The sequence below is a fragment of the Saccostrea cucullata genome, unplaced genomic scaffold (assembly GCF_032062105.1).
Source record: "Saccostrea cucullata isolate Sc308-1 unplaced genomic scaffold, CSIRO_AGI_Scuc_v1 ctg474, whole genome shotgun sequence".
In the NCBI taxonomy this organism is placed as follows: Eukaryota; Metazoa; Mollusca; class Bivalvia; order Ostreida; family Ostreidae; genus Saccostrea; species Saccostrea cuccullata.
Window position 1 is genome coordinate 314,109 of NW_026928549.1, and position 13,866 is coordinate 327,974.

Sequence of the window (13,866 nt, forward strand, 5' to 3'; positions counted from 1 at the left end):
CGTTGATTTTGGTGAAATCTTGTAATTTCAAATTGCCCGAATATTCCTTGGAATTTTTAAGTATTCACATCTGATTCACACCGCTTCTTGAATATATTATTTTACAGTACCCTTGAAGTTTCTCTTTTTCTACTGTTAATATCTTAGCGAGAAGTAAAGAAATTAAGTATATGGAGATAACGAACAGTATTCAATATCAAAGTCCATAAAAACAAAACAAAATAGGAGCAGAGCAAACACGGACCTCTAATACATCAGATATGGGATCAGGTACCATGGACAAGTGAGCATCCCCTGCTGGTCGGTCACACGCGCCGTTTGCTCCTTGCCATGATCGGGAAATAACGGGAAAATCCTTCGTCAATTCAGTGTATAAATAATGGACTGACAATTGGTATGAAAAACGTCAGTCAGCATTTGACTTAATGATCAACTGTATTTGCTGACAAGGTCATTGTATCGACCAAAGAACTTACGAAAAGAGGCTTGGTTGAACATTTACTGTAACCCTCTATGTATCTTTGTTTGTATGGATTTTTACAAAGTTTAGGAATCCATTATATACATGGTGGTTCAAATTCAATTTGGTTCTTTTGGGATATTAGAAATATTCAAAACCGACATACACTTATAAAGATCTAAATTTTTTCCTTCACCACACGTCTTTTAAGAGTGAAAAATTCTCGAATGAGACGTAAAACCACATATAATCAATCTAAACATACCTACGTGACTATTATCTTACTACATGTAAAATTATGATTTTAACTTAAATTTAATGTACTAATGAAAATATGAAAGCAACTGATATTTTTTCCATATATTTTTCTTAGGGAAGTTCCTATATAGCTAGTGATGATCTTGACACTATTGAATTTCAATTATCTTGTCGTTCTTTGGTAAGTACTTTGATTTTCTCAGCTTATTTATTTAGGAAAATCCTTTTATTATGAAACACTCAAACTTTCATTGCATAGATAACCAGGTTCTTTAATGTATACATGTTATTTTCAATGTAAAAGCAAGAATAAAACAAACCGTACATAAGAAATTGAGCTACAGTATGATGTATCCTTTTTGGGAGTCTATACATGTATTACAGACATGTTTATTATTATTTTCCAAATTTGTAAGTTTTTTTAAATTCATTTGCTTTGCTGATGTCCTGAATCATTTATTAGTACTATATAGAACGTTTTACATCTCTTCAAAAATGTTGATAAAATAAGTTTATATATGTATTTTATTTTTATTTCACACAGAAAGACCCAACCCAGATATTGTTTTTCCTGATGCAGCTGGAGATTCGAGATATAAATGATAATGCACCCATATTTGTAAATGCTCCTTATTCTGCTTCAGTCGATGAGGTTTGTCGGAATTATTATACATGTAACCTCGTCATATCATATAAAACTGCATGGATACTGTCATAAGATGTAGTACCCTCATTCAGGAGTTTGCCTCTTCAAGTTTATCATACTGAACTAAAATCCAGGGAATAGGAATATATTTCTAAATATTTTTGAGATTTTTATATTCTCAGAGAGGTCGGTTTTGTAAGATTTCAGGGAATGGGCTATTCCAGATTTAAAATATCAGGGAATACGTTTTCCAGAATTCGTTACTCTCAGAACATGGATTTTTCCAGACCTCTAAGTTTCAATATTAAATAATTTCAAATTTTTCCAATTAAAATTAATACTTATTTATGGACCATAAATATATAATTTGCAACGTGTCTCCACATTCAATATTATAAACATGATAAACGCAGGTTTTCATAAACAAAACGGTATGGTAAGAGAGGGAATTCTGGTAAGCCTGCTATATTGACAAAGTCCTCTAAAGAGAAAAAGAAACTGAACATAAAAAAATCGCTTGTAAAGAAAAAAGGATATTAACGTAAGAGTGATGAGTTTATTAATTATTTTCTAATTAAGTACTTAATATCAAAATGTTTTGTATTTCTATTTGTACATATATATTTTACTACAGATTACTGTAACGTCTAATGGTCATTTGCATGCAAGGTTCTGGCCATAATCCTATAAGTTCTTTGTATCTATTAGTCTTGAATTTTATGTTCTTGTGTTTTATGGGTTTGTACGGAAAACGAAGCTTAAAACCTACGCAAAACATACACCCACACCAACATGTAGGTAAAAGGTGCAAGAATTTTTCAACACGATCCGATCCTCTATTTATTCCAAAGAACAGGGTTTTTTGTCCCCGCTTGAAAAGTGGGGGATATTAACTTGGGTTTGTCCGTCCGTCTTTCTGTCTGTCTGTAACGCTTTCGTTTCCACACGATATCTCGAGAACCCTTTGAGCTTTTGCAATGAAATTTAGCATAGCAACTCCCTATGGACTAAAGAAGACCCCTATTGATTTTGAGGTCAAAAGGTCAAGGTCATAAATAAGCAAATTCTGTCTGTTAAAACATTTTCGTTTCCACACGATATCTCTAGAACCATTTGAGCTATTGCAATGAAATTTTATATAACAACTCCCTGTGGCCTAATAAAGACCCCTATTGATTTTGAGGTCAAAAGGTCAAAGTTCAAGGTCGTAAATTTATACATTCTGTCTGTGTGTAACACTCTCATTTCCGGGCGATATTTCAAGAAGATTTTGAGCTAATGCAATGTAATTTTATACCAAATTTCCCTAGGACGTCTCTCGCCCCTCTCAAAGTGCCCCGCCCCGTTTGTTTTATTAGTATTTATAGTATTACATGTCGCTATTTTTAGCGCAGGGGCATGAGGAGAGTTATTGCGTACAAAACAGGTTCTCGGCGGACTTTATGTTCTTATTACATCTATTAGAACTGTTTTATAAAGGCTAAATAGATCAAACAACATGGATTGTGTAAAATTTTGAGAATACCGAACATGAAAACATGAATATATACATGTATTTGACTTCATTCCTGCATATACTTCACATCGTGTAAAGCGATTCCGTGGTCTAGTGGTTATGTCTCTCACTTCAAATCTGAGAGGTCCCGAGATCGAATCTCGGACGATCCTATCTTTTTTTTTTTTAAATACTTTCTTTCTTTTTTTAACTAAATGATAGTATTCAGCATGTGAAATGAAAAATTTATGAGGTTATAAAATCATCATTACAGTGTGATAAATATTCCATATAAAAAGAATCTTCTATACACATAATAAAGAATAAGCAATCAAATCTTTATATGCATATTGACATACATGTATTTTATTTGCTTCAGTATACATGTATACATTTAATAATTCTACAAATTCAGTCAGGGGGATCCGACTTTTTCCCTAAGCGGGGGACACGAATTCTCTGAATTAGCTTGTTTTCATAAACATTAGAAACCAAGAAGACTCCAGATTTCAGAAGAAAGATTCTCTGGGATTTCAATATTCTCAAGGAGATGGGTTTTGTAAGTTTTCAAGGAATGGGGTTTTCCAGATTGAACGTTTTTCAGATTTCATTACTCTTAGAGAATGAATTTTTCCAGACCCCCAAAAGTATACTCAGTTTACGCGCCTATACCCCACGCTGGGAGGGGCAAAAGTGCACTCAGTTGACCTCCCCACCAAATTACCAATCAGACTCCATGCAGCATTTAGTACCTGTTTTGCAAAAAAAAAAGTGCACTCAGTTGACCACCCAATCCAGGGATGTTTTTACTACTTTTTTTTGAGACCTAAAAAAAACTTTGGAGCTTAATTGAGTTAATCTTGTTTATCATATTTTCCATCAAAATTTTAAGATTTGTCTTTCATTGTAATTGCTTTTTCTTCAATTATCACTTTATACGTAAATTAGATGAATTAAATTTGTGAAAAAAGTTTTTGATCGTTCCTTAAAAAACGGTCCGACCTGTGTATTTCTACCGGTCATTTTTGAATTTAAAATTTTTTCTATGTTGAGCAAACTTGCACGATACATCTTATGATGCACGGTCATCGATGCTAGAACTAATATACATATTCAAGACAACAGATCGGGTTAAAGTTTTGGTGCAGTACTATTACTTAGAAACTATACTTAGAAGCCTATCTGAACTTAATTTTCAAGGATGGTGCATAAAGGGATGAACACTCTATAACTTGCTCCAAATGTTGGATTAGAATTATATTTTCGCGATGAATGACTACATTGAAGGTTAAGATAAGTATATTCCCAAGTAACTGCTAGCCCTATTAGATCAAAATTGCATAAATGTCTTTGGATGAACACTACTTGATTAATTATTACTTTAATTTACTTTGCCTTACTTAAAGAGTTAAAGACACAATTCATTGAGGTGAGCTCTATCACTCGTGTCTATAAATATGTATTTTGCTTCTATATCTGTTTTTTTAAGTAAAATACTTTGGTACTGTCAGAATTTGGTACCAAACCCCTCAGACAACTAAAGAAAGGAACGTTTCTTATAAGAAACAAGGATGAAGTAGAACATGTAAATTCGGATAAGTTTCAATGTTTTTATGAGTGGGTTTATTAAAACTTTTTGTCCCCCGCTTGAAAAGTGGGGGATATTGATTTGGGTTTGTCCGTCCGTCCGTCCGTCTTTCTGTCTGTCTGTAACGCTTTCGTTTCCACACGATTGATTTTGAGGTCAAAAGGTCAAAGTTCAAGGTCGTAAATTTATACATTCTGTCTGTGTGTAACACTATCATTTCCGGGCGATATTTCAAGAAGATTTTGAGCTTATGCAATGTAATTTTATACCAAAACTCCCTAGGACCTCTCTCTCCCCTCTCAAAGTGCCCCGCCCCTTTTGTTTTATTAGTATTTATTATAGTATTACATGTCTCTATTTTTAGCACAGGGGCATGAGGAGAGTTATTGCGTATAAAACAGGTTCGCGGCGGACTTTATGTTCTTATTACATCTATTAGAACTGTTTAATAAAGGCTAGATAAATCAAACACCATGGATTGTGTAAAATTTTGACAATACCGAACATGAATATATACATGTATGTGACTTCACTTCTGCATATACTTCACTCCATGTAAAGCGATGGTCTAGTGGTAATTGTTTCTCGCTTGCCATGTGAGAGGTCCCGAGTTCAATTCCCCGATGGACCACTTTTTTTTTTTTACTAAATAATAGTATTCAGCACGCGAAACGAAAAATTTACGAGGTCTGGCTTGTACAAACTCATAAAGTCATCATTACAGTGTGATAAATATAAAAAGATATAAAAAAGAATCTTCTATACACATAATAAAAATAAGCAATTAAATCTTTATACGCATCTTATTTGCTTCAGTATACATGCATATACTAGTATACATTTAATAATTCTACAAATTCAGTGAGGGGGATCCGACTCCCTCCCCCCTTCCCCCGAACTGCGCATGTTTTACTTTTCCCTTAATCGGGGGACACAAATTCTCTGAATTAGCTTGTTAAAACCATGTTTTAAGTCGGCACCAGTGGGAACAACGGTTATTCTGGAATAACAGCTACAGATCTGGATGCAGGAAGCAACAAAGAAATAGCGTATGCCATAATTCCCGGTGATGGAAGTATTGTGAGTGTTTATATTTGATTTAAATTTCTTCATTCATATTTCATGAAGTTCTTTACGACCTTTAAAGATGTTTTTATTCAAAATAATGCAAGTACACGAATTTTAGCAATACTGTAGAAATGGGGAGGGGACTTAGAATTGAGAGAAAACATGTAAACGAAGACGTCACGGAATTGATTAGTGTATTATAAATACAGGCATGATGTTAAATTAAATATCTCTTTAGAATGATGGCTCATCCAGATTTGCACTTCCTATCACTTCAAGAGGAGAAATAGTTGTCAGCAATTCTTTAGACTTTGAATCTGTTCGGTCATACACCCTCACCATATCTGCAACAGTGAGTATATCATGTTTCAGAACAGAATTACTTAAAAAAGTAGTAATATGTCAGGTGTTTATTATTCTATTGAAATTGCTGTATTCTTTCAGAATCACTCACATGTATTGTGGAATCATTTTGTTCGTAGGGGACCAATGTAGATTGAGTAGGTCACACTTGCCCATGAATTAAAATCCCTACCAAGCTTGGAGTAATGCTAATTGTAATGGTAATGCATTCCAATGCATTACATGAACACAAAGTAATGCTAGTAATGTGTAATGCTTAAAAATTTGCATTACATGTAATGGCCATGTAATGCATTACTTCATTAAAACCAGTGTAATGCTGGCATTTTTTGTATGTATCTATTTTTAAGAAAGTATAATTGACATGAAAATTATTGTTTAGGTTTTTGTTTTCTTTTATTAAAGATATGGAGATAACGAACAGTATTCAGTCTCAAAGTCCATAAAACAATACAAAATAAGAGCAGAGCAAACACGGACGCCCTAAACATCAGAGGTGGGATCAGGTGCCATGGAGGAGTGAGCATCCCCTGTCGACCGGTCACACCCGCTGTGTGCTCCTTGTCATAATCAGGAAATTACGGCTGACTAATAACAGAAAAAATCCGTCATCAATCCAGTGTATAAATAAAGGACTATCAATTGGTATGAAAAACGTCAGTCAGCATTTGACTCAATGATAAATTGTATTTGCTGACAAGGTCATTGTATCGACCATAGAATTTACGAAAGGATGACTTTAAACGAGACTGCTGATATTCTTGTTTCATGAACTTGCTTGTCAATAATTTACCTCGTTTTAGAAATTGTTCATACGTAGAGCATGCTCTTGCGTATCGAATCAACTGATATATATATACTCCTTATGCAGGTGATGAAGGTATATTGCTGCATAAGTAAGGGAAGTTGACGATAGAAAAATTCAAGTCATCACGTTTATCATATAGCTTGGTTGTTAGATTACCATTAGTGTCTTTTTCAAGTTAAATATCCAAGTATGAAACAGAAGTGTCGGACTCTGTGGTATCTTTTATCTTAAGCTCACCAGGATATATCGAATCGACGTAGGAATGGAAATTACCATTATTAATTGACAACACGTCGTCGATATATCTAAATGTCGAGTTGAAGGCCACAGCAAGTGTTTTCTTCTTTTCACGCATAAGATTTTGCATAAATTCTGCTTTATACGAATATAAAAATACGTCTGCTAATAACGGAGCGCAATTTATACCCATGGGAATTCCAATAGATTATTGGAATATATGGTCTCCAAAAACCACATAGATATTGTCAATCAGACTCAAGCATCTTCTTGATGTCAACTTCAGAGTACTTATGTGTGCAATCAGAATCTGTTTTAACAAAATAATTTTGCAAATGACCAATGACGAGGTAAGTAAATTTACGAGTTCCATTTTTATTGAAGAAGCAGTTGTCAATGATATTAAAAAGCCTGGATTTTAATATGTCGTGGGGAATTGTGTATAAAGTTGAAAAGTCGTAACTTTTTAAGCTGTTGATTTTTGTAAAGTCTTGTGATTTCAAATTGTCCAAAAGTTCTTTAGAATTTTTTAGTATCCACATCTGATTCACACCACTTCTTGAATATATAGTTGCACAGTACTCTTGAAGTTTTTCCTTTACTACTGTCAATATCTTAGTGAGGAGTAACGAAAGTGGCTTGGTTGAACATTTACTGGAACCTGCAATGTATCTTTGTTTCTAAGGATTCTTATGAAGTTTCGGAATCCAATATATATAAGGTAGTTCAAATTCATTTTGGCTCTGTGGAATATTAAAAGTATTCAAAACTGACAGGTGGTTTTGAAGAATTTCTTCCTTAGAAAGGGAAGTATATGAGTATAAGTGGGATTACCACTTGTAGAATTAAATCCAAGTTCTTCTAGAATGCAATTTATATAATGAGACTTACAAATGAAAACAATATTGTTACCTGCTTTGTCGGCAGGAACCAGACTGGTACGTACTGATCGTGTAATCTATCTAATTCTTTTTTGACTTCTGGTTTATTGAACACAGAAGGCTAGATGGTTTACATATTGCTCCTCAATCCTTTAATACGTGACTTTAACATGGATCTGAAAATGATATTGAATGAAAAAAGTTAACTTATTTAGATAAAATTTCTGTATTTATTTTTAAAAAATACACTTTAATTTTGTTCTGTTGAAAGTACACATACCTTAGATCTAAGAATATAAAAATATTTTAGATAAGATTTTATTTCAAAGAATTATTTAAAATAGTTTTTTAAAAATCTTTTTAGAAATCACGCATGAGGTACACTAATTAATGTACACTATAAACTGAGTGTACAATTGCCACAGGTAGAGTGTAATCAAAACACACCACCCTCTGAGTTATGCAATTGTTAAAAACAATGCATTGTCTAGAGAAGTACTTCAGATTACAAGTCCTTTTCTCCTGACTGTGTTAAAAAAACATTAATTGAGCTGGTCTAGCTAGAAATGACCATGAAAAATCCATTGTACCGAAGAAAATAGAAGACATACAGACATGCTATGCCTAGCAGAGCAAAATGTATATGCATACTGTTTTTTTTTCACAAATTTGTAAATGCATTTATTTTTTCGTAAGGTACTAGATCAAAATAGTCTAAGCTTTATTATTAGATATTTTGAGCAGAGGTTTAAGTGTCCTAAAAGTTAGATAGCTTCTTGACATCAATACTTACACAAAAAGTGCATATTGTGCATGTTTTATATTACTGACAATTAAAAAGTTTGAACTTCCTATGAATGCAAGTTATTGACAGTGTAATATATACAAGTACCTGAAATCAAATTTGAATTATCATTTATCATGTTTAGTTTTGAAGGGGGTGGATGCATGCTTACGAAAAAAAAAAATTGCAAAGTTTTGTATTTCTATTTTTAAAAACCTCCAAAAGTAATGGTAATAATGGTAATGCATTACTTTCCTAAAGTAATGATAATGTAATGCATTTCTTTGAGAAAATGTGTAGAGTAATGGTAATGGTAATTTAATGCCCAAATTGTTGAAGTAATGGTAATGTAATGCATTAATTTACAATGTAATTCGCCCCAAGCCTGATCCCTACGAACGTTCATTTTGTAATCAATCTACCGTACATGTATGAATGAATAACTCACGACATTAAGTCTCCACGAGCATGTAAGTTTTCCTAGCTCACGAACATTGAACCGCGCGAAATAAAATGATTCCACAGTAACTTATATGAGCGACTAAATTTTTCAGTCACAAAAAGTACCTTACGATATCATATTTCAAATCCATCTGTTAAGAATCTTCAAGGAATATACAACATTTGAGGTGTGAGATACCATGGATGTACACATTATTCTCTCCGATGGTGCTGAAGTTAAGAAAATTAACAGGTACTTGAAACAAAATATTCCTTCTGATGTACATTTTTAATTCCTTTATGTAGGACAAAGCCAGCAATGTTGCAAATAGGAAACAGACTATCACTACCATCACAGTAACTATAAATGATGTGGATGATTTAGGACCCAAATTTGTGTATTCCTCCTGTTTTAATGTCAACAATGTTTGTTTCAATCCAACTTACACAACAAGCGTCACATCTGGGTCAACGGTAAGTTCTATGACTTTATACTAGATTTAGCTTTTAGCCAGTCTGACTAAAGCCAGCCCCTACTATATCACTTCGTTATATAGTAGGGGCTGGCTTTACTAACGAAGTGATATAGTAGGGGCTGGCTTTAGTCAGACTGGCTTTTAGCTTGTAGCATTATACGGTGTCATAGGGTAAAATAGAGTATAGCAAGTGCGGATGTTGCAAAATCAAAATGATTACAGTAAACATTTATATTTTACCTAATAATATTCGTTATTGAATATAATAAAGAATAGATAAAGCGATTTCAGCTGTTAGGCAACTTGGACTTACAGCCTTTAATTATATATCATATTATATATAAACATTGATCATTTGTAGGCTGACACGCTTGTATTTAACCCAGTGCCCGTGGTTCCTGGGAATCCCAGTGCAGCGGTTGACATCGTTGCAGAGGACAGGGACACTCTTAATGCTCCAATCACCTTTACAATACGACAAAGTGAGTGCAAAACATTTGATTTTATATGATGGGTAGTATTTGAAATTACAAGAGGTTACATCAGTAGTGTAGTCATAAACAACACAATTAACTCATTTACAAGTTATCATACTCGATTACACTTTTTCCGATTCCAAATCAGAACAATTAAAAATAATTATTAATTTATTAAGATTTTAGACGGATTTTTCATTTCTTGTACAAATTTAGTTAAATTATCTTAAAATGCAGTTATTGAATTCTTTTTTTTTTAACGGAAAAATGTAAGACTAATAATCAGCATGGTCTTCTCTTAGACATTGGCTAAATTCACTAGGCTTAATCAATGATTTATCGACACATATACTAGTACTGATATTTAAGAATTTTTGCCTCATTTGTTGCACTCTGTAATCCTCACTGTCTGTTTTTCTAATCAGCCTTGCCTTCTGGATTTGAAAACATATTCCAAGTGACCACACAACAAGTGTCTGGCTCAGCAAGTCAATACCGTGCCCTTGTAAGCCAGACAGCAGCAATTGATAGGGCCCAAGTTTCTAATCTGGAACTTTTCATTGAAGTATATTTTTACCTTTTAATATATTGTGGTCTTTTGATTCATACATGTGTTCATGCTAATATCTTTACAAATATTTTAATCATAGAGTTTTATCCATAGGCTCAAGAAAATGTTGCAAACAGATACTCCAACAGAGCTACAATAAAATTATCAGTTGCTGCAGCCAACAACAATAATCCAGTGCTTAGTGTACCTTTCCAAGGATATATTTACGAAAATTCACCAGTTGGAACCATACCGAGGAATATTGATGGATCAAACCTATTGAAAATTACTGTTACTGATCCTGACTTAGTAAGATTTTTTTCAGTTGGATGAAAAGATGTGTTTTAGGTCACCTTAGTCACTCAAATTGATCAACAAATATATTTTAGGTTAAAAAACGATAGGTATCCAGGCATTCAGAGAAATTTCTACGATTTTTATACTTATTTGGTATTTTTTTTGTCTTCTATTTCCGTCATGTATTCTATAATACATAGTGTAAAAGGCTTTTGCTATCAAGACACCACAAATCACTATTTATTTTATATCATGCTAATACGCTTTGGTATCTAAGGCTGGATTCAAGAAAATCTTATTTCTCTGAAACTGTATTATTTTTTTTTTATAAGACCTTTTGTAAGACTTCCAAAAAACATTGAATCTTATAGAGATGAATAAAATGAAAATTGTTGCATGAAAAAATTTCATTTTCAACCTTTATTTTGATGCATTTCAAATTAATTATTGATTTTTGGAGTTATCCTTCCTGGCTGAGGATCGCATATCCTTAAAGTAAATCATACATCATCAGTGATTACTTGTTGAAATTTGGCAAACAGTACATTAGTTGTTATACTAGTAATTTTTGTTGGCAAGGAGGGTACCCATTTTTGATGCCCATTATATAATTTTCTATCATTGAAATCCACCTGCATATTTGTCTATACAACAGACATTAGTTGCTGTAAATTTTTCATATTTCAGTGAATATTTCTTTGGGATTCCTAATGAGTTTGACAGCAGCTTTAATAAAACGTTTACTCTAGTTTACTGATTCTTTACCATTCATTTTTAATGCAGTTTCTCGAATAGTCTTTGTTTTCCATCTTGTCATAATGAAACTATGTGATGAAAAGTAGTCACATAAATTGTTATAAATTCATTAAAGATTCAAAAATGCAAAAAATTCAAGCTTAATGTCATATGATACCTGTATTGTATGTCATACAGTTTAGGACATTATTTATTGAACAGACCTTGTACATAGTTATGTAGAATGAGGCTGCCTCTTCCAAAATTGTGAATTTCATGGCCCAAGGTTACATCAGGGGTTTTGGTATTAGGACTTGGTTCTATCGATTTATTTAGTGAAAATATTTTAATTCTTTGAAAATTTTCTCTGCTCCCAGGTATTATCTAAGCTAACAAAGTACATAATTATGATTGTCAAGAAGCTATCTAAGTACCTAGATATAATTCGCAAGAGTGAAAATGCATTAAAACTTAGAGAATCATCATCTCTGCTTCTGGGTTATTATTTAAACAAAGGAAGTACATAGTCATGGTTAAGCAAGAATGTTTCTTTCAAAATTGTAATTCATAGCCTCAGGATCAGGGTTTCTGGTTAAAGTAGGGGGGTCATTTGATTATATATACCGGTATTGAAAATGCATATATTTTTTCAAATATTTCTCTCTACTCCTAGTTATAAAGTAAAGAAACAAGTGTAAATTTTTGATGAGCAAGGGTACTTTTACAAAATATTTAAAACTTGTGGTCCCATGCTAGGGTTCTGATTCTACTCCAGGGTGTTTGGGGGCTCTATTGAAAAAAATTGTTTTACTCAGGTGACCGTTAAAGCTCTTGAACCTCTTGTTTTTTATAGGTACTTAATTGACATTAGAGGACTTACTAATGGTATTAATTACAGATTGTAGGTGAGACTGGAAAATACACTTTCATTGTCAACACAGGACAGTTTAGAGTAAACAGCGAAGGATATGTTGAAGCAGCTGCCATAATAAACTATGAATCCACTCCAACTGTCACTTTCACTGTAAGTGTGATTTCAAATTAAGTGAATGTGTTGATGCTGCCTACACATACTCCATATTATTATGATGAGGTTATTTTACTGTAGAATGTCTATGACATGACTTACTAAGGCATTTATCGTTAAAATGAAAATCTAGGTCACAGCAACTGAAGTTGGAACCCAGAACCCAAGAAGTGGAACTGTACAAGTCACTGTAAATGTGCGAGATCTGAATGACAACACTCCAGTATTTGGTGCTCCGAGATACGTAGACACTATAACAGAGGGGGACTATACTACAAACAATCAAGTTTTATTGGATGTGGGTGAAAGTTAATTATTACAGTAAAACTCGTTTAGTACGAACGCGGATATTGCGAATTCACGGATATAGCGAAGATATCTTGGATACCCAGCTACATGTATATATAATTTAATGAATTCCTTATACGGATACAACGAATTACGGATATAGCGAAGTAATTTCACAGGTCCCAGTGACTTCGTAATAACCGAGTTTTACTGTATAACCTTATCAAACTGTAATTTTTATAATGAGTTATAAATTGTATACATTTATAAAAGACTGTTTTTATTGACATTAATTAATACTTTAAAGGTGTCTGCCAGTGATGCAGATAGCGGAGTAAATGGTGACATTGTATACACCATACAAAGTATCTCAAACAATGGGGCTTCCAAGTTTTTAATCCAGCCAAACTCAGTAACGGGAGGGGCAAGTATAAGTTGCAGAGGAAGTATAGCAGAGGGGGAAATTTATGTCATCATGGTCGCTGCAACAGACCAAGGTCAACCTGTCTCTGAAAGAAGGTAATATAAGTGTACTGTTCTTAAGAGGGAAACTGGTAATGGGGTGTCATTGAGGCCCCTGCTTTTACAATTCATGTCAGTGAAGCTGTTCCAATTGCTTCATCCGTGTTCACTGTTCCGGTATGTTTTGTTACCAGCCCCCCTCCCCCTCCCAAAAAAGTACAAGGTGTTTTTCCTCTTTTTTCTAAGTTGTTTGATGAAAGATTTAGATAGAGCTGCTGTGGATAAGCTTTTACTTTATTTGATACATATATTAATAGAAAAATAGTCTATCAAACCGTTTTTATAGAAAAGTCAGAGTCAATAAGTCATTGAATTAGGGTGTCCTTTAAATAAAAAATTGTGCATGCTTTGATTGTTCACCTAAAACTCTATTTATGCCTCCTGTGAGAAATATCAGCCTGATAGTGCAGTGAAAAACAACCAAACACAGATATGCAGTTTTGTCGAATATGTCATTCAATTCAAT

The 13,866-nt window shown here is 33.3% G+C and overlaps 1 protein-coding gene across 1 annotated transcript in view; it reads left to right on the forward strand.

Moving 5' to 3' along the window:
* Nucleotides 1-13,866, forward strand: part of LOC134277908 (cadherin-99C-like) — a 32,453-nt gene that overhangs the window by 4,193 nt on the left and 14,394 nt on the right. Inside the window, 13 exon segments of the mRNA XM_062760202.1 lie at nucleotides 834-899; nucleotides 1,263-1,370; nucleotides 5,421-5,439; nucleotides 5,442-5,527; nucleotides 5,754-5,867; nucleotides 9,336-9,503; nucleotides 9,867-9,987; nucleotides 10,407-10,546; nucleotides 10,646-10,840; nucleotides 12,462-12,587; nucleotides 12,724-12,888; nucleotides 13,186-13,397; nucleotides 13,439-13,517. Of these exon segments, the coding sequence (XP_062616186.1) occupies nucleotides 834-899; nucleotides 1,263-1,370; nucleotides 5,421-5,439; nucleotides 5,442-5,527; nucleotides 5,754-5,867; nucleotides 9,336-9,503; nucleotides 9,867-9,987; nucleotides 10,407-10,546; nucleotides 10,646-10,840; nucleotides 12,462-12,587; nucleotides 12,724-12,888; nucleotides 13,186-13,397; nucleotides 13,439-13,517 (1,599 nt within the window).